The following is a 17,388-nucleotide window of genomic DNA, read 5'->3' on the forward strand; positions in this document are numbered from 1 at the left end:
ACCCTAACCTGATGACCTCAGGCAGGGAGCAGGTCGGAGCCGTCTCAGCCTCAGTTTCCCTGCGTGTGAACTGGGGAGAAAGAAGCCAACCTGCCTCGAGTGTCCTTGCGCCTGCATCTTCACAGCCTGCCTGGACGTAGGTATTGCGAAGGTGTTACTGATAAGGAAGCTGAGGCTCAGAGATGTGAAGTGACCTCCCCGAGGCCACACAGCCGGGAGACAGTAGCACAGGATTGGACCCAGGCCTTCTGGTTCCTAAACCAGGACCGTTTCTCGTGCAGACTCTCCTTAGGGTGCAGGCGCCCCGTGGACTGGAGAGGTGGGTGCAAGCCTCCTCGTTCCTCTGTGATACCGCCGTTCGAGGCCCCGTGCCCGTCTGGGGCGGACACACCTGGCCCTGGGCTCTGTGGGCCTGCCCTCCCTGGGCCCTCCCGTTCCCCCCTCACCCCTCTGCCCCGTCCCCAGGTCATCATCATTCAGCCTCAAGTGCAGACGCAGCCCGAGAGCACGGCGGAGTCGCGGCCGCCCACAGAGGAGCCATCTCAGGGAGCTCAGGCCACCAAAAAGAAGAAGGAAGACCGGCCCCCGAGCCAGGAGAACCCCGAGGTGGGTGGCTGTGGTCTGGGGGCCGCTGTAGGACATGGCTGCCCAGGGAGTGGGGAAGGGCCTCACCCCGACAAGCCCTGAGCACAGCCGCCCTGGGCCGTGGGAGCTCCAGGCAGCACTGGCCCAGTGAACCGAGGTCTCATCCGTTGTGTGTCCGGGATTTGCTGGCTGAGCGGCAGCGTGGGGCAGTGGTTAGCACCAGCCGTAGACCAGACTGCCTGGATTTGCATCGCAGAGCAGGTGTGGCGGGGTGCGCGGGGGTGGGGAGCAGATCGCGTCCAGTTTCCTCATCTGTGAGGACGGCACGGATGAGTCTGCCTTCCTGGCGGCGTTTTTGGGAGGATCTCGTGAGTCAGTGTCTGCCCAGGCCCCAGAACAGTGCCTGGGCACTGCTGGCTGTTACCCACCACCCCAAGCCCTCGCTGTCCCCACCCGTCCCCCTGTCCTCAGGACCCTCCGTCCAGGGGACAGCGCCGCTCTTGGCACATGTGGCCCTAAAGCAGCCCTGCTCCTCCCTCCACCCCAGTGTTCACTGAATGTCTGAAGGTGGCACAGGAGGACCCTGAAGGCCTTGAACGTCAGCTCTTTGTGGGATTTTTGGTCACAGCAAGCGACATCCTTGTGTTCCTGCTTGCACCCTCAGCCGTCCTGGGCCCAGATCACCACCCCCTGGGCCTTTCTCCATGTGACTGCCCCTACCTGGCCCCCATTTCTCTCCCTATTGACTGATTTATCTTACAAGATTCCCTTCAGAAACCATCTCCTCCAGGCAGCCTTCCCTGACCACCCATCCCCAGCAGGCAGAAGAGATCCCTCTGGGCTCCTCCAGTTCCTTCTGATTCTTTTTATCAAAGTGCTGTCATCCAAAGAAGTCATTCATTCATCCATTCATTTATTTGTCAATCATGTCTTAGCCTTTGCTGCAGTCCAGGCTCTGGGCTGAGGGTGGGGACACTGAGACGGGGCAGATGTAGTTCGTCCCGGCTCTAGGGAAACTCACTCCTACTGGCAGACACAGGCACGGCCACTAGGACTTGAACTTGGGTTAAAAAATTGTCAGGTGTCATCAGAGAGTTACAGATTCTGAGCTGTGGGAGATCCAGGGAGAGGGAGAGAGCCGTTTTTCCATCTGGAAGGACTGCAGAAGGCCTTGCAGGGGAGGGGCACAATCGAAGGGACCAGGGGAACAGGTAGGGTTTCAGTAAAAGAGCAAGAGGCAGGGGGAGGGCACTGCCCGGGCAGAGGGGAAAGGACTCAGCGCTCCCAGGAAAGTCAGCTGGTCCGTTTGGACCGTGGGTAGCACGTATGCCTGAGAATTTCTAGACACGGGGTTAAAGCTAGACATCGGAGCCCAATCCTGGAAGACCCAATGCACGCTGCTGAGGTGGAACTTGATTTCTCGGGTAGTGGGGAGCCATGGAATATCTTTGAGCAGGAGAGTGACTTGGCTATTGTCCTTTGACATGTCTAGAAAGCCTGCTGGGAATTCATAGAGTCGACCACTCACCGAGGCTGAGATGGAGACAGTCTCCTCTGCGGCCTCAGGCCCAGTTTTGTCTCAAGAGAGACAACCCATTCCATTCGGTGGCAACGTATGAGCTCCTACCGTGTGCGGGGTGAGGCCTGGGGCCAGCTCGCAGCTCGGGCTCCCCTGAGCCCCCTTCTGTCCTCCCACGGGATTTGCTGCACCCTTAGTTTTCGGGAAGGTTTTCTGGGTACATTCTCTTTGTCCTTTCAAAGTATATCCTAGTCAATTATTGTGCATTTATACAATTAGTGTAATTACATCTAATTACATAATTAGTGTAAATACGTGTAATGACTTAAATAGAACTTGCAATTACAGCACGTCCTGGTGTAAAAATCCTTATTAAAGTTGCTTTCAGAAGAGGGCTGGGAGCAGTCGTGCTGCACAGACGCGGGTTTCGTGGCGGCCTTTGAACCTGTTCGTGAAGGATCTAAGTCAGGAGCACTTGAGGCCAGAGCAGCAGCTGCCCCAGAAACTTCACCAGCTGAGCCAGGCAGGGGCTCAGGGGTCCTGGGGTGGGGCGTGGATTTGGGGTAAAGAGACACTGACGGTTGTTTGTAAGGCTCAGCTGTACGGTGGCTTCTGGGTTAGCGGCTGTCGAGGTCCCAGTGTCCATACACCCCACACGCACAGCAGCTCTGAGCCCACAGGCGCCTGTGAGATGAGATGAGATGACAGTGCCCACCCAAGACGTCGAAGGGACCCGCGCAGTGAGCCCACCTCTCTGCCGAGTGAGACTTCATAGCTAACTGTGCTTCCTCCCCTTTTCTCCCGCATCCTTCCAGCAGCTCTGCGAAGCAGGTGGGGCAGGAATTACAGTGTTCATTGTACAAACGAGGAGGCGGGCTGAGAGAGGCCAGCATGTCCGCCAGTCGACCCAGACAGAACCGGGGCTCCAGGCTCCTGCCCCAGGCCCCATAGTCTCCTTCCTGTCCCAAGTCCTCTGCCTTCTTTAGGACAGAGCCTGGCCTTTTCTGTGCTACTCATTATTCTGGCCTCGGGCAGCATCTGTCCAAGCTGGTCACCCTCAGATTAGCACGTTCCAGCCCTGTTCCAGCCCTGCCACACGCCAGCCCTGGCCGCCTCTCTGGGCAAGACCCGTGCACACAGATGCTCCCTCCTTCCACGCCATTCCTGCTGCCACAGCCCCGGTTCCTGCCCTGGCCCTGCCCAGGCTCCCAACCCCTAGATGGGTTCTTCCCTGCAGCTAGAAGGATCTTTCTGCAATTCAGAAATAACCAAGTCACCCGTCTTCTTTTTAAAAAAATTCTTCCATTTAGAATTTATTGAGATGTAATTGGCATATTACATGGTATAAGTTCAAGGTGTGTAACATAATGATTTGATATATGTATATATTGCAAAATGATCACCAGGGTAATTGTAGTTAACACATCCATCACCTCACATGGTTATTTATTTTTTGCGTGATGAGGACTTTTCAAATCTACTCTCCTAGCAACTTTCAAATTTACAAGACAGTGTTGTTAACTTCAGTCCAGTGCTGTACGGTACTTATTTATCACACAGCTGGAAATCTGTAGCTTCACCCATTTCCCCCAAGCTCCACCCCCTGTCACTGGCAACCACCGATTTGTTCTCTGTTGCCAAGAGTTCATTTTTCTTAAGATTCCATGTATAAGTGAAATCATAGAGCATTTGTGTTTCTCTGTTTGCCTTATTTCTTTCAGCGTAATGCCTTCAAGTTTCATCCACATCATCAAAAATGGCAGGGTCTCCTCAATTTTGTATTGGTCACCCCCTTTCTTGAAACCCATCAGAGCACAGCCCCCATTAGTATGGCTCTGAGTTCTCGCTTGGACCATACCTCTCTGCTGCAAACCCTCAGCAACAACAGACAGCATGCAGGAAGGGCCAGTAGTAAAGATGTGACTGTGCATCACTGTGTCCCAGAAACACAGGCAGTGAGCGCGACAGATGCTCCGGACCGTGGCCCCCAGGTTCAGAATCAGATGAGGGTGACCAGGCGGCTCCCAAGGGGCAGTGGGTCCCCGGAATTCTTCTGGCAAGAGAGGAGCAGAACCAGGCTTCCCTGCTAGTCCAGGAGCCAGCCTGTGCCTGGGGCCACCCCTGGGCTGGGCAAGGCCAGGGTGACTGCAAACTTGCTATAAGGCGAGGGTAAGCAGTAGGGAGAGAAAATGAAACATAAAACAGAGAAGAAAAGAAGCAGTGCCCAAGGTGAGTCTGCAGACAGAATTGTAAAACGCATGATGCGATCTAATGCTAAGAAGGACAGTCAGTAAACTCAACTTTTGGAACATGAATTTATTCAAGATGAAGCTAATTTTGTGGCGTATTCATAGCAGTGACTTTTAAATATGTTTAGGCTACTCAAAGAAGTTAAAAATAAAGGAGTAACATCCCCTTGAAATAAATAAGGAATAATGAAGCCAAAAAATCATGAAAATAAAACATCAGACAGTTACAAAAATTATTTGAACATCTGCTAATGAAAAATACGGTGATTGAGATAAAAAAAAATTACTAGACAGGATGAACAGAGGTAATTAGTGCTTTGGAATATGGCACCACAGAGATAGCACAGAGATGCAAAGAAGCATAAAAAATTATATATATGTAATTTTATATATAAAATTATATATGTATAAATTATATATTCACATATATATATGAAGCAGCAGAACTGAGTGGTGTGGGCGGGGCCTTGCTGACGGCCAGGGAGCTGCAGGTTGCAGAAAGCCTCATCCATGCTGAGGATCACAAGTCTGTATTCAATTGCAAAAGGACAGGCGGTGTCTGTGAGCCACACTTAGGGTAGACAGGGCTGGGACCACACAAAGGGATATGGAAAGAGAACCTCTGTAAGGCCTCCAGGAGCAGAGGAGGTGCCACAGACCCTCCTTGACCTTGGTGGGCAGCAAGGAGGCGTGATAAAACAGAATCCCACTGAGGCACCATAGTTGAAGAGTGAAGTCAGTACAAAGCCACCGTAAGGAGAAATGTGAGAAAGAGAAGCAATTTTTACCGTAAATAAAAAACACTACCCCCAAAGTCCAGTATTCTACTATGAATTAAAAGAAAGAAATCAATACAGTAATCACTACTAAGAAGGAAGCTGCAGTGCTGAAAGACAAGGGCTGAGGGAAGAGATGGCCATTTAGGCCGAAGTACTGGAGAGAGGGAAACGTGAGCTGAAAATTTTCAGGAAAAAATAGGAAGACCATCACATAACTACATAACTGGGGGAGCACAGGGCACCATAGTCACAGCAGGAGACAGAGGAAGACCTAGCAGGCAGGAGCGAGAGAAGTATACAAAACAAAAGAGGAAGAATGGATTTTTAAATATGAGGAAGTGGTACCTAGAGAAGACAAGCAAAGAAGATACAACAGGTGGATAATTGGAGGCTTTAAAGAAGAAAACCGGGATGACGGGGCAGAAGAGCGACAGTAAAACTTTCCCACGGTTCCCTGCGATATGAATTGGGCTATAACGTGGTAGGCAGTTTGCTCCTGTTATGTCGGCGATGGTGGGCTGAAGTTGTCTTCTGCGGAGGAAGGGCTGGAGGGAAGGGAAGGCCGAGTGGGGAACCAGGAGGCAGAGCATGGGCTCCGCTAGTATTGGCCCAGCCCAGCCTTCCCAGTTCAGGCCAGTGAAGGGGGTGCCAGGACTGGCAGATTCCTAGAGGCCACTGTCCATTCAGCCACAGGACCCTAGAAGTGACACTGAAACCAGGTGGCACCAAACTGCAGCCTGTGCTGGCATCGACTGGCTGAAGACTTGCTGGACCTCAGAACCCCTGTTTGAGCAGGTCTGCGGCCACCTCAGGCATCGTTAGTAGTCTTGTGTTGACGTGAGCACACGTCTTACAGGACTGAATCTGATGGGCCTGAGATTTCACGGTGTGGTGATGCTTCCCTGTTTTTAAAGACAGTTCAAGGGGCTTCCCTGGTGGCGCAGTGGTTGAGAGTCCGCCTGCCAATGCAGGGGACGTGGGTTTGAGCCCTGGTCCGGGAAGATCCCACATGACGCGGAGCAACTAAGCCCATGCGCCACAACTACTGAGCCCACCTGCCACAACTACTGAAGCCCACACGCCTAGAGTCCGTGCTCTGCAACAAGAGAAGCCACCGCGATGAGAAGCCCGTGCACTGCAAGAAGAGTAGCCCCCGCTCGCCACAACTAGAGAAAGCCCGCGTGCAGCAACCAAGACCCAAAGCAGCCCAAAAAATAATAATAAAAAAATTTTTTAATTAAAAAGTAATTCAAGAAAATTTATTGAAATAAAAGGAGACTTTAATTTCTATACTGCAAGGACACACTAGGTTCCAGGGGAAGTTGACGTGTGTGCTGGGTTAACATTGGGTCACAGCTCAGTAAAGTCATTGACTTTTTTTTTTTTTTGCGGTACGCGGGCCTCTCACTGTTGCGGCCTCTCCCGTTGCGGAGCACAGGCTCCGGACGCGCAGGCTCAGCGGCCATGGCTCACGGGCCCAGCCGCTTCACGGCTTGCAGGATCCTCCCGGACTGGGGCACGAACCCGTGTCCCCTGCATCGGCAGGCGGACTCTCAACCACCGTGCCACCAGGGAAGCCCAGTCACTGACTTTTAATGGAAACGAGAGGATCTGTAGGCATCCAGGCGAAAGCAATCAAGTCGCTTTAGAGGGAGAACAACTGGGCCGGCTTCTAACTTTTCCACGGCAACGTTCAGTCCAGAACACAGGAGAGCGGGAAGAGAGAAGGGGACCCAAGGATCTTAGGTGCAGCCAAGATGTCCTTCACGTTGAAAGGCCACAGACTAAAGGTTTTAAATCTGCCAAGAACTCAGGAAATGTTGTTCCCATGAGCCATTCGTGAGAAGCTACTAGAAACTCAACCCCCATCGACCACGAGACGCTTGGGAAAGCTTGGCACAAACGCTGGTTGAGCGTCGTCGTGCGTATTTAACTATGGAGTAAAACAAACAGGATAAGGGTGCGGGCACAGAATGTAAATATTACATGTACGAGATGACACATAAATATTAATGTGTAAGATTCACCTAAGTGAACAGAGAGTGAGGGAGAGAAGGGAGAGAGGAGGAATAAGCTCTCAGATTGTCGCGTTTGTAGAGTTGGAACTGTCCGTGGATCGAAGAATATGATTTAAAGGTGACAAATTGAGGCAAACTATTTTCAACAGCATTGAAGTACCTGGAAAGAAGGAGTAAACAGTCGCTCTCTGAGATGCTGTAGAAAACCCAGGAGACTCTCACTGGAAAAACCGCTGCAGACAATGAGAGAATTCAGCGTGGCAGCGGGTGTGGTAACTTACAAACGTCAGTAGTCTTTAGAGAAACACACAGCAACCTGTTAGAAGCTTTCTAGAGAATTGCCTTTGCGATTGCAACAGAAGGATGAAATGCCAAGGAATAAACACGATAATCGATACCTGTTGGAGGAAAAGTTTGAAACTCCTGAAGACAAAGAACAGAAGCACCTTGTGGTTTTGGAGAGGAAAATGTAATATTACTAGGTCGTCATCATGTCCTAAGTTAATTTATAATTTTCGCGTCATCCCAGGAAATATACCAACTGATTCCCTCGTTCTCAGAACTACCGAAGATGCTTTCTAAATTTCACATGAAAAAATAAACAAGAAGAGCCGAGGAAGCTCAGAACGGGAAAAAACAGGGACGGGATTCTAATGCTGTCAGATTACTGTAAAGCCTTGAGAACTAAAAGTGAGGTGGTAGCTCATGAATAGACGGGAAGATTTAAGGAACGGAATAGAGGGCCGTGTGTGTGTGTGTGTGTGTGTGAGATAATCTAGTGTATGATTCACTCAAATCAGTGAAAAGCGGAGAGATGGAATTTTCAATCAATGGTATTGGAATAAAATGAATCCATATGTACCGTATACAACAGGATGAATGCCAAGTAGATCAAAACTTTAAATGGAAAAAGTGAAACTCTAGGTCCTAAGATAAAACATAAGCAACTTGCTTTCTAAACTCAGAGTCTCTAGCTAAGATGCAAAAATCCAGACACTGCAAAAGAAAGTACTGATAAATTCTACTACGTACAATTTTTTAATGGTCTATATGGCCAAAAAAAAAAAAGCACCAGTGGGACCTAATCCCCACCTCCCTAGATGTGGGCCGTGCGTAGTGACCTCCCCTCCCAAAGGTGACAGTGTGGACGGCGGGTGGGGTAAAGAGGAACTTTGCAGAGCAGACGCCTGACAGCGACACCTCAGCCAGGTGACCAAGGTCAACATCACAGTGACTGGCCATGTTGACGGCGCGTGCAGCGTGCCGAGGGGATGGGATGAGGGCCCTTCACCTCTGTGGTCTCCCTGCAAAACCCAGGACCCCAGGCTAATCCTGAGAAAGACACCAGGCAAATCCCAGACGAGGGTCTGCCTACAAAATTCCTGGTCAGTCCTCCTCAGACGGCCAAGGTCATCCAAAAGAAGGCAGTCTGAGAAACCGTCACAGCCCAGAGGAGCTGAGGAGACAGGATGACTGACGTCATATGGGGTCCTGGGTGGGGTCCCGGGACGGAGAAAGAGCATGAAATGAAAACTAAGGAAACCCAAAACAGAAAAGCCGCGTTAACCCTTCTCTGTTTCCTTCCCTCAGAAAATCGCCTTCATGGTAGCACTGGGCCTGGTGACGACGGAGCATCTGGAAGGTGAGGACCCTTGTGGCGGAGCTAGGCCTGGCCCGCGGGATGGGGCGGGGGGTTGCTGAATTGGCATCAGACAGAAGCAGTGGGTCTCGGATTCCCGGTCAGATGGCAGCGCCCGGGTGTGACCCACCTTCTGCACGGTTGGTGCCAAGTGCCAGGTGGTCATCACGAAGACCAGGGCGCCTGCCCGCTCTCCCAGCTTGTGACTGCGCACGAAACCCACTGTGTCTATCGAAGGGGCCTTGGGCATTCCCTGCCCCCAAGTTGGAGGCAGCACAGTGAAGTGGTAAGAGCAAGGTGCCCAGCTCGGCCGTTACTAACTACTCAGACTTGGGCAAGTCCCCCAGCTCCTCTGGGCCTCAGTTTCTCTGTCTGTGTAATGGGATAATAACCCACCCTTCCTCCTGGGATTGTAAAGAACCAAGAGGAGTGCCCAGCACCACCTCCCCTGCTGTTGAACTGGTCCATGGGTCCTGTCTGCCCCCAAACCCATCGGTGGAAATCAGAACAGTATTTTGAGCAGACTGGTCAGAGTAACACTGCAGGTGCTGTTTGACTTTACCGATGGGATCAACCACAAGCGAGCTCTGTGCATCGTCATAGAATCTAAGGGCCTGGAAAGCACGGAAACCAACCTTCTGGTTGCACTTGTGGGGAAGCTGAGGCCAGAGAAGTTGATTCTCTTGCTCGAGGTCCCACAGCCAGTCAGTATCAGGCCCAGGCTGGAATCCAGGTCTCCTGACTCCCAGCTCAGGGTGTTCTCCACGATTCTGACCTCACTGCTAAAGATATTTTATAAAGTGAAAACATCTCTACACCCTAAGTAAATCTGGATTTGGGAAGGAAAATTCACTTGCTTTTCCTCCTTAAAATCGAGGAAAGGAAGGGAATGAACTGAATCCCCCAGTGCCCGAGGCACTTACAGGCTTTAATCTCTGGTGGAGGTTCTCTCCATCACAGCAGGTGAGTAACTGAAGCCTGGGGAAGGGAAGGGCCCTGGGGAGCCCACACAGCTCGCCCGGGCCTCCTGTGCACAGCTGAGTCAGACGTGCCCAGGAGGTGGGGCCAGGCCTTTCCACGGCCACCTCCATCTGCATTCCCTGGGTCTGACTCACTCTCTGGCGGCAGCTGGGGTGTAGATCTGGGCGGAGAGGGACAGGGGTGTGGCCCAGCCCCCCAGCCCCCCAGGCTCCACTGACCTGGCCCCAGTGGGCAAGTCTCATCTGAGCAGCCCCTGCTTGCGGCCCCCTTCCTTCTGCTGTGCGGGGCTGGAAGGGGTTCTCTGAGCTTTCCATCTGAAGGTCTGAATACTCCTGCTTGAACTTGAGTGTAAGGAATCCAGCTGTGCTTGGCAGCCTTTGAGAGCTGTTTGTGCTCTGCCTTTGGGGTCACGGAGGCAGCCTGGGGCAGTGGGACTGGCCTGCACATCCATGTCCGTAGTCCCATGTTCAAGTCCTGGCCGTGCTGCTTACAGCTGGGTGACCTCGGGCAGGCTCCTTCCCCACTCTGAACCTCAGTCTCTTCATCTACAACGTGAGGAAAACCACATCTTCAGACTTCTCAGGGGTGTCGTGGCAACTGAGATAAAAACACTCTGCGAATACATTTGGGCATGTTATTTTTATAAATCATCCTCATTGTGAAAACTCTCCTCCCTCTCACCCATGATACCCTAAATACTTATTTATCTGGACCCTGTCTTTTCCCAAAGAGGGTCTGAGGTGCCTTACAGGAAACACACAAATAATATTGAAACAGTTTCAAAGAATAAATCAGGTCCGAGAGACAGAGATTCGGAAATAATGTCAAAACAGCTACACACAGAGAGACGGGGCCCACCTGGCAGTCAAAGCAAAGGAAGAAAATGAAAATGAGAAGAGGGAGAGAAAACCCAGTTCTCGAGCTGCATGAGGCCCACCACGCCGGCCCGCATCAGGAGGACTCGTGCCTGGCGTCCTGGGGGTCAGGCTGCCGAACAGAGGCTGCCCCTGCCCTTCCCAGGAGCCCGGAGTCCCAACTCTGCAGCTCAGCCAGGCCAGCGTCTGACCAGTGGGCGTCTGCTGTCCCCCGGGTCCCATGAGAGACATCCCCGGGCTGGAGGATGGCACACGGGGCCTTGCTGAGAGCAGGTGCCTGGATTCTGGGTACCTCCCACCCTCCCACCAGTCAGTCCTTCAACCTGGGGCCAGCAGGTCTGTCCTGCCTCAGAGTGAGCGATTCCAGGGGCACCCACCCGCCCGGGGCCACTCTGGGGCGCGGATGCTGGGCAGAGAGGCTGCAGGGCAGGAAGGGATGGTGGCGCCCGGGGTTTGCAGAGGAGGCATCCAGGGTCCTGGGGCAGGAAGATGCCAGTAACTGCTGCGTCTGTGCCTTTCCAGAAATCCAGAGCAAGCGCCAGGAGCGGAAGAGAAGAAGCACAGCGAACCCCGCCTACAGCGGCCTCCTGGAGACCGAGGTGAGGGACCCGCCGCCTCCACACCAGGGAATGGGGAGGCTCCCCTGGGCTGGCCTCCCTCACCTGCCCCTCCAGGGATTAGAGTTCAGGGAGTGCCATCAATAATTCTTTCTTTACCTCCTGGGCTCAGAGGCAATTGAGAGACAGATGCAGAGGATCGGGTGTCAGTGGGGCACCTCACCTAGGCTGCCCTGGGGGGTGTGGTGGGGATGCCGGTTGCAGATTATCCGGCACGAGGTCTGGTCGCAGGCAGTGCTGGCCGCCCGGGCCTCCCGGGACCACTCAGGCCCAACTTTGGAGCCCGGCCGGCTTGGTAGAGCTCATGACTTGGAGAGCCAAGAATGTGAGGCCACAGAGAGAAAGGCCCGGAAGGGGCTGGGCTGAGTGAGGGTGGTTCCTTGTCTCCCCCGGGGAGGAGGGAAGGGAGTGGCCGCCGTGACTCCAGCTGACTTCCCTCCACGTGGAGGCGCGAGGCCAGGAACAAGAGACGTGGCCTGGCATGCCCGGCTTCCCCTCCTCCCGACGCACTGAGCCCAGCTCCCCTTCACACGGCGGTACCCCGGCTCCAAGACTGCTTCCTCATGGTGGGCAGCGTGCACTTTCCCCGGGTAGCCGAAACTAGTAAAATAGGGCATTAAAGTGAACTCCAAGGCAGGGGATTCCCTCCCAATCCAAATCCCGTCCAGACTGCCCGCCCGGGGGCCCCCTGCGGCCCGTAAGGAGATGATGAGAGGAACTAAACACCAGGCAGTGATGTGGCGTCAGGACTTAAGGATGCCTTCCAGGGAGCGCCTTGGCCCCCTCCCATCAGCGCATTCCCAGGGAGGCACTGAATCCAGAATGAGATCTTCTTGCCTTTGCAAATTAAAGTCCACAATTCTAGGCTAAAATCCAGATGTCATCTCCCAGAAGCCAGCTCTGCAGAGGCTGCCAGCAGCCTTTCCCAGACGCTCTGGGCTTTCCCGGGGAAAACTCCCTGGAATCTTCCCCTAGGAAGGAAGCCGTTGCCTGAAGGCCCCGAAGTCGGGCAGCCCCCTGACGTGGAGCCATGTCTGCAGAGGCCAGGGCCTGGCACATTCCAGAGGCCAGCAAGACTGCAGGGCCCAGAGGAGGGTCACCAAAATGCCGTGGTCACTTCCCCGGGGGTGTTCGTCAGCCTGGGCCAGTGGTCCCAAATCTGTGGCTCACAAACTGGCCCTCACTGGGAGGGAGGCTCCCGTGGGTGGCCCTGGGGGGAGAGCCCACCTGTGTCTGCGTTGCCTGGCTCCCCGGCCCGCCTTCCTGTCCTTGCTTGTACTGTCCCCCGACTCCTGCTCGGAGAACACACGTGTTTATACCCGCTCACTTCCTCCCCAATTTTCTGAGCAAGCCATGTCCTGAGACAGGGCCCCAAGCGCTGGGCCCCATTTGTGAGAGTCATGGAGCCGTTTCCGCATCTCCACGCAAGGAGACGGTGTGTCCTCTGTGCTCACTGATGGAAGCATCCCCTGCTCTGTGGGCATGGCCGTGACCTCTTCTCCGAAGCCTGTGGCCACAGTCAGAGATGACCTGATTAGCGAATCAAGAACTGACGCAAAGCCCTGTGACCTTGAGCCCTGGACACATACGTAGCCCAGGAGCAGCCCTTCCGTGGGTCCCTCCCTTGGCCCTGAACACGGCCCAATCACGTTGAGAGAGATGGGTTTACAGCCCATCACCCAAGTCTAGAACCATCTTCTTGCCACAGCCAAAGCCATGTCGAACCACCAAAGTCTGAACCCGCGTGGCCTGTGGTTGCTAAAGCCCAGGACTAAAGCCACCTTCTGGAATACACCAGGAGCTTCCATCTACCCATGATGTTTTGGGCGCCGGGGGCCACTCTTTGTTGTCAGGGTTCCTGGAACTCATGCCGAGAAGTGGGGTTTAGCGAGCCAGTCCGTAATACACCTCATTTCCCCACCTGACCCCAGAACCAGCTGAGAAGGAAGATACAGGAGGAACACAGAGGGACAGCCACGTGTCAACTTGGTTACTGATTTGCCCCAGTCGGAAAGCCCTAACCGCCATTCCTGAATGAGGCAGACGTGCCCGCGGGGAGCAGGGACGGACCCGTTGGGCAGAGCCTTTGCTGGCTTTTGCCCTGGCCGACCTGTCTCTCCCCCTCCCCACACCCCTGTGTCTGTACCCGTTTCTGCCTCTGGCCGTGGGTGTCCGGCTGGAGTCCGGAGCCCAGGATGGGGAGCCTGTCCTGGGTGAGCCCTGGGCGGGGTCAGTGTCGCCAAGGAGGGCTCCCCATGATCTGGTGGTTTGGTTTGGTTTTCTGTCCCCTGCAGAGGAAGCGGCTGGCGTCCAACTATCTCAACACCCCCCTGTTCCTCACAGCAAGAGGTAAGCGCTTCTCCCGCAGGGCAGCTGTGTGCTGGGCTGGGCCATACCTCCCTCCACTGGCAGCGGCCCGGCTACCCAGCCTGCCCTGTCCACAGCAGCAGCCACATAGCTGCTGACCGGTGGATAGCGCATCACAGCTCACCAGGCCCTCTGCGCCGTGGCCACACTTGTCCTCACGTACCACGTTACCTCCCTGGGCCTTGGTTTGCTGATCTATATGAAACGGGCCCATAATAGTCCCGGCCTCTCAGCTGGGACAGTGACAGGAGGGGTGAACATGACAGCACTTTGTAAACTATCGAATGCTGTGTACACGCAGGAACTGTTTTTGCCGCTGGATGGTATGATTTCCAGAAATGAAAAAGAAAACTAGTTTTTGTGATCATTAAAATATGTGGTTTGGCATCACTCACTAGAATGAAGACGAGTTGACAGTAAGTCACTCTGAGGGATCCCTGGAGCAGCGTTTCCTCCGCAGGACAGCTCACTGCTGCCATGTGCCTCAGGGAGCTCAGGGGCCACGATGAACCTATCTCCGGGTGGGTCCTGGCCATGACCGGGGCAGAGATCTTTACTTCCATGGTGCCCTGGATGAGAACCCAGGTGTCACTGGGGCCTGTGATACTCTCCCATCGGGCCCTGGGTGAGGACCCAGGAGTCACTGGGGCCTGTGACACTCCCATGAGGCCCTGGGTGAGGACCCAGGTGTCACTGGGGCCTGTGATACTCCCATCAGGCTGACCCAAGAGTCACTGGGGCCTGTGACACTCCCATCAGGCCCTGGGTGAGGACCCAGGTGTCACTGGGGCCTGTGACACTCCCATCAGGCCCTGGGGGAGGACCCAGGAGTCACTGGGGCCTGTGACACTCCCATCAGGCCCTGGGGGAGGACCCAGGAGTCACTGGGGCCTGTGACACTCCCATCAGGCCCTGGGGGAGGACCCAGGAGTCACTGGGGCCTGTGATACTCCCATCAGGCTTCTTTCACACTGGGCCTCGTGGACGCCAGTCCTGACTGGTGCCCTTCCCGTGCCCTCTAACATGCTCTCCACCCTTCTTCCCTGTGCTAGCCAATGAGGACCCCTGCTGGAAGGTACGTGTCCCCTGGTCTTCACGCCTGGTTGGGGGGGTGGCGGGCATGCTTTCCATACAGTTCAGGTAGGGTCACTCCTGGCAAGGGGCGCGGGACCCCAGCGTCCTGCTGCCCTGGAGTGGAGCTGAGGGCCTCGGGCTCCGTCCTCGGTGCCGAGGGCTTTGTACAACACCAGTCCACTTTTCAGCCTGCCCGGCAGAGTTGGACGTCATCACAGGGCTCAGCCCGCAGGTTCAAGCAGGAGCCCTCCAGACGCAGGGACACCAGGAGCCACGAAGGCCTGAGTGGAAGCAGCTGATGCTGGGTGCCAGTGTGTTCTGTCTGGCCTTGCTGTGTGACCCTGGGCAGAGCTGGTCCTCTCTGGTCCTCATTCCCTACCTCATAAGGGACTGGACTTGGGTCTCAGGGTCTCACCGCACACGCCCACATTTCAATGATCGTGTGAGACCCCAACCCACCACGCATGCACCACGTCCCTGCTTCCCAGGATGCTGGCTGGTCGTGACCTCATTTGTGGGCGCGGCTTCAGAGTTTATTTTCAGTGTCTTTCTTTACTAAGTTTCACATCTAATTGTAAAAGACATTTCCAGTCCCTACACGCCTGTAACAGTCAAACCACTGAAAAGCACCACGTGATGAAACTCCCTTCAGGCCGCGTTGTTTGCAGCCATAACCCTGCAGTGTCGCAGATCGGAGCCGTGGCGGGCAGGCTTTGTCTGCAGCCTCCCTGTAGCTGTAGGCCGGCCCGGGCGTGGGGACAGCAGGTGCCTTGAGCCCGAGGCCTGCTGCGCGGAGCCCACACACCTGCAGGGGTGCTGGCTTTGAAGCAGGAGACCCGGATGCTGCTGGTTTCCAGGCCTGTGTCCCCTTGGTCATCACCCCTTCTCCTCCCCTCCCGAGCTGCTGAGAACCTGGCGGAAGAGCTGGGCCCCAGGCAGGTCCTGCACCCCACCCCCCCAACTCCCAGCCCGGCTGACCCGCCTCCCACCCTCCCGTCTCTTCCAGAACGAGATCACCCACGATGAGCACTGTACCGCCTGCAAGCGAGGGGCCAACCTGCAGCCCTGCGGTACCTGCCCAGGGGCCTACCACCTCAGCTGCCTGGACCCGCCCCTCAAGACAGCACCCAAGGGCGTGTGGGTATGCCCCAAGTGCCAGCAGAAGGTACAGGAGGCCGTGCTCCTGGGGAGCGGCTGCACCCTCACCCTCACCATCTCCCGGAACCGCAGGGCCCTCCTTCACCCGGCACAGTGCCTGAGGCCTCTCAGACCGTCCCAGCTTCCTGGGTCGTCCCCCCTGTGAGCAGAGACGGGGAGGGCCGTGGAGGGCTGAGGAAAGGAGCTGGGTGAAGAGCAGGCTTTTGCAACTTGGGCACAATTGACGTTTGGCCCAGGATAATCCATTTTGGGGGCCGTTCTGTGCACTGCAGGGTGTTCAGCAGTGTCCCTGGCCTCCACCCACTAGATGCCAACAGCAGCCCCCATCACGGCCATCTCAGACACTGCCGGTTGAGGACCACGGGTGTCGAGTGAGCAGAGGTTCCCTCTGCAGCTGTCTGACTTGGCGACTCCAGATTTCCCAGGGAAGAACCGAACTAACAACACAAACCACAAAAGACATTGCCAGTTAGCACGTTTGATCTCACTGATGACAACATGCAAATGAAAAGCTATCAAATTAGCAAAAACGACAGCACTCCCTTCTGGTGATGGTGCGGTGAAGCGGGCACTCTTACATGTTGCTTTAAAGACGTGTACACTTTTTAAACCCGGCGTCTTGCTTTGGGGAATAGAGTCTAAGGAAATAGTTCTATACAGGTAAAGTTCTGTGCAAAAAGAAGCTCCTCAGCCTTTCTTTATAAAAGGGAAAAGAAGGGAACAGCCTGGCTTCCCCGCCGGAGTTGGTGGAGTAGATTCCAGCGCTTTACTCAGTGAGATGTGGTCACTGAAAATGATTTTTTGCAAGGATTTTGCGGTTCTTTGGGATTTGTTCACTATGTGGGATTACGTTTTAAAAAAATAAAAATAGGACTTCCCTGGTGGTCCAGTGGTTAAGACTTCACGCTTCCACTGCAGGGGGGAGCGCGGGTTCGATCCCTCGTTGGGAAAGATCCCACGTGCTGTGTGGTGTGGCAAAAAAAAATAAATAAAAATAAAAAACAGGTTTTATAGCTGCCGTATAGTTTGATCATCAGCTGTCTGATGTGCGGAATAACAAAAACCTGGGAGAAAATACCTGCGTTTGGCCGCGTGGTGGGGAAGTTATCAGTGTTTTTAAAAGTAGGCTTTTCTACAGAATGTATTACTTGTAAAATCATTGGGGAGTCATCTTTTTTTCAAAAAACATAACTCTCGGGGCTTCCCTGGTGGCGCAGTGGTTGAGAGTCCGCCTGCCGATGCAGGGGACGCGGGTTCGTGCCCCGGTCCGGGAAGATCCCACATGCCGCGGAGCGGCTGGGCCCGTGAGCCATGGCTGCTGAGCCTGCGCGTCCGGAACCTGTGCTCCGCGGCGGGAGAGGCCACAGCAGTGAGAGACCCGCATACCGCAAAAAAAAACAAAGAAAAAACAAAAATCAAACATAACTCTCGTAATTGACTGTCACTCTGGGTTTTGTGGGGACCTAGGGAGAGGGTGGCCTATGACAGCCCAGAGAGCTCTTCCCCCACCCCGGCCCCTCCCGCCAG

General features: G+C 54.5%; 1 protein-coding gene across 2 annotated transcripts in view; it reads left to right on the forward strand.

Annotated features, from left to right (window-relative positions):
* PHF21B (PHD finger protein 21B) overlaps nucleotides 1-17,388 on the forward strand; it is a 96,904-nt gene that overhangs the window by 77,176 nt on the left and 2,340 nt on the right. Inside the window, exons 5-10 of one of the 2 annotated variants that reach the window (XM_024737619.1) lie at nucleotides 331-606; nucleotides 8,741-8,792; nucleotides 11,168-11,244; nucleotides 13,557-13,611; nucleotides 14,682-14,704; nucleotides 15,710-15,877. In XM_024737619.1, coding sequence (XP_024593387.1) covers nucleotides 331-606; nucleotides 8,741-8,792; nucleotides 11,168-11,244; nucleotides 13,557-13,611; nucleotides 14,682-14,704; nucleotides 15,710-15,877 — 651 coding nt within the window. The remainder of the gene's footprint in view (nucleotides 1-330; nucleotides 607-8,740; nucleotides 8,793-11,167; nucleotides 11,245-13,556; nucleotides 13,612-14,681; nucleotides 14,705-15,709; nucleotides 15,878-17,388) is intronic. The other variant, XM_024737620.1, reaches the window with a different exon arrangement.

Source organism: Neophocaena asiaeorientalis, unplaced genomic scaffold, assembly GCF_003031525.2.
Source record: "Neophocaena asiaeorientalis asiaeorientalis breed wild unplaced genomic scaffold, Neophocaena_asiaeorientalis_V1.1 scaffold242, whole genome shotgun sequence".
NCBI lineage: Eukaryota > Metazoa > Chordata > Mammalia > Artiodactyla > Phocoenidae > Neophocaena > Neophocaena asiaeorientalis.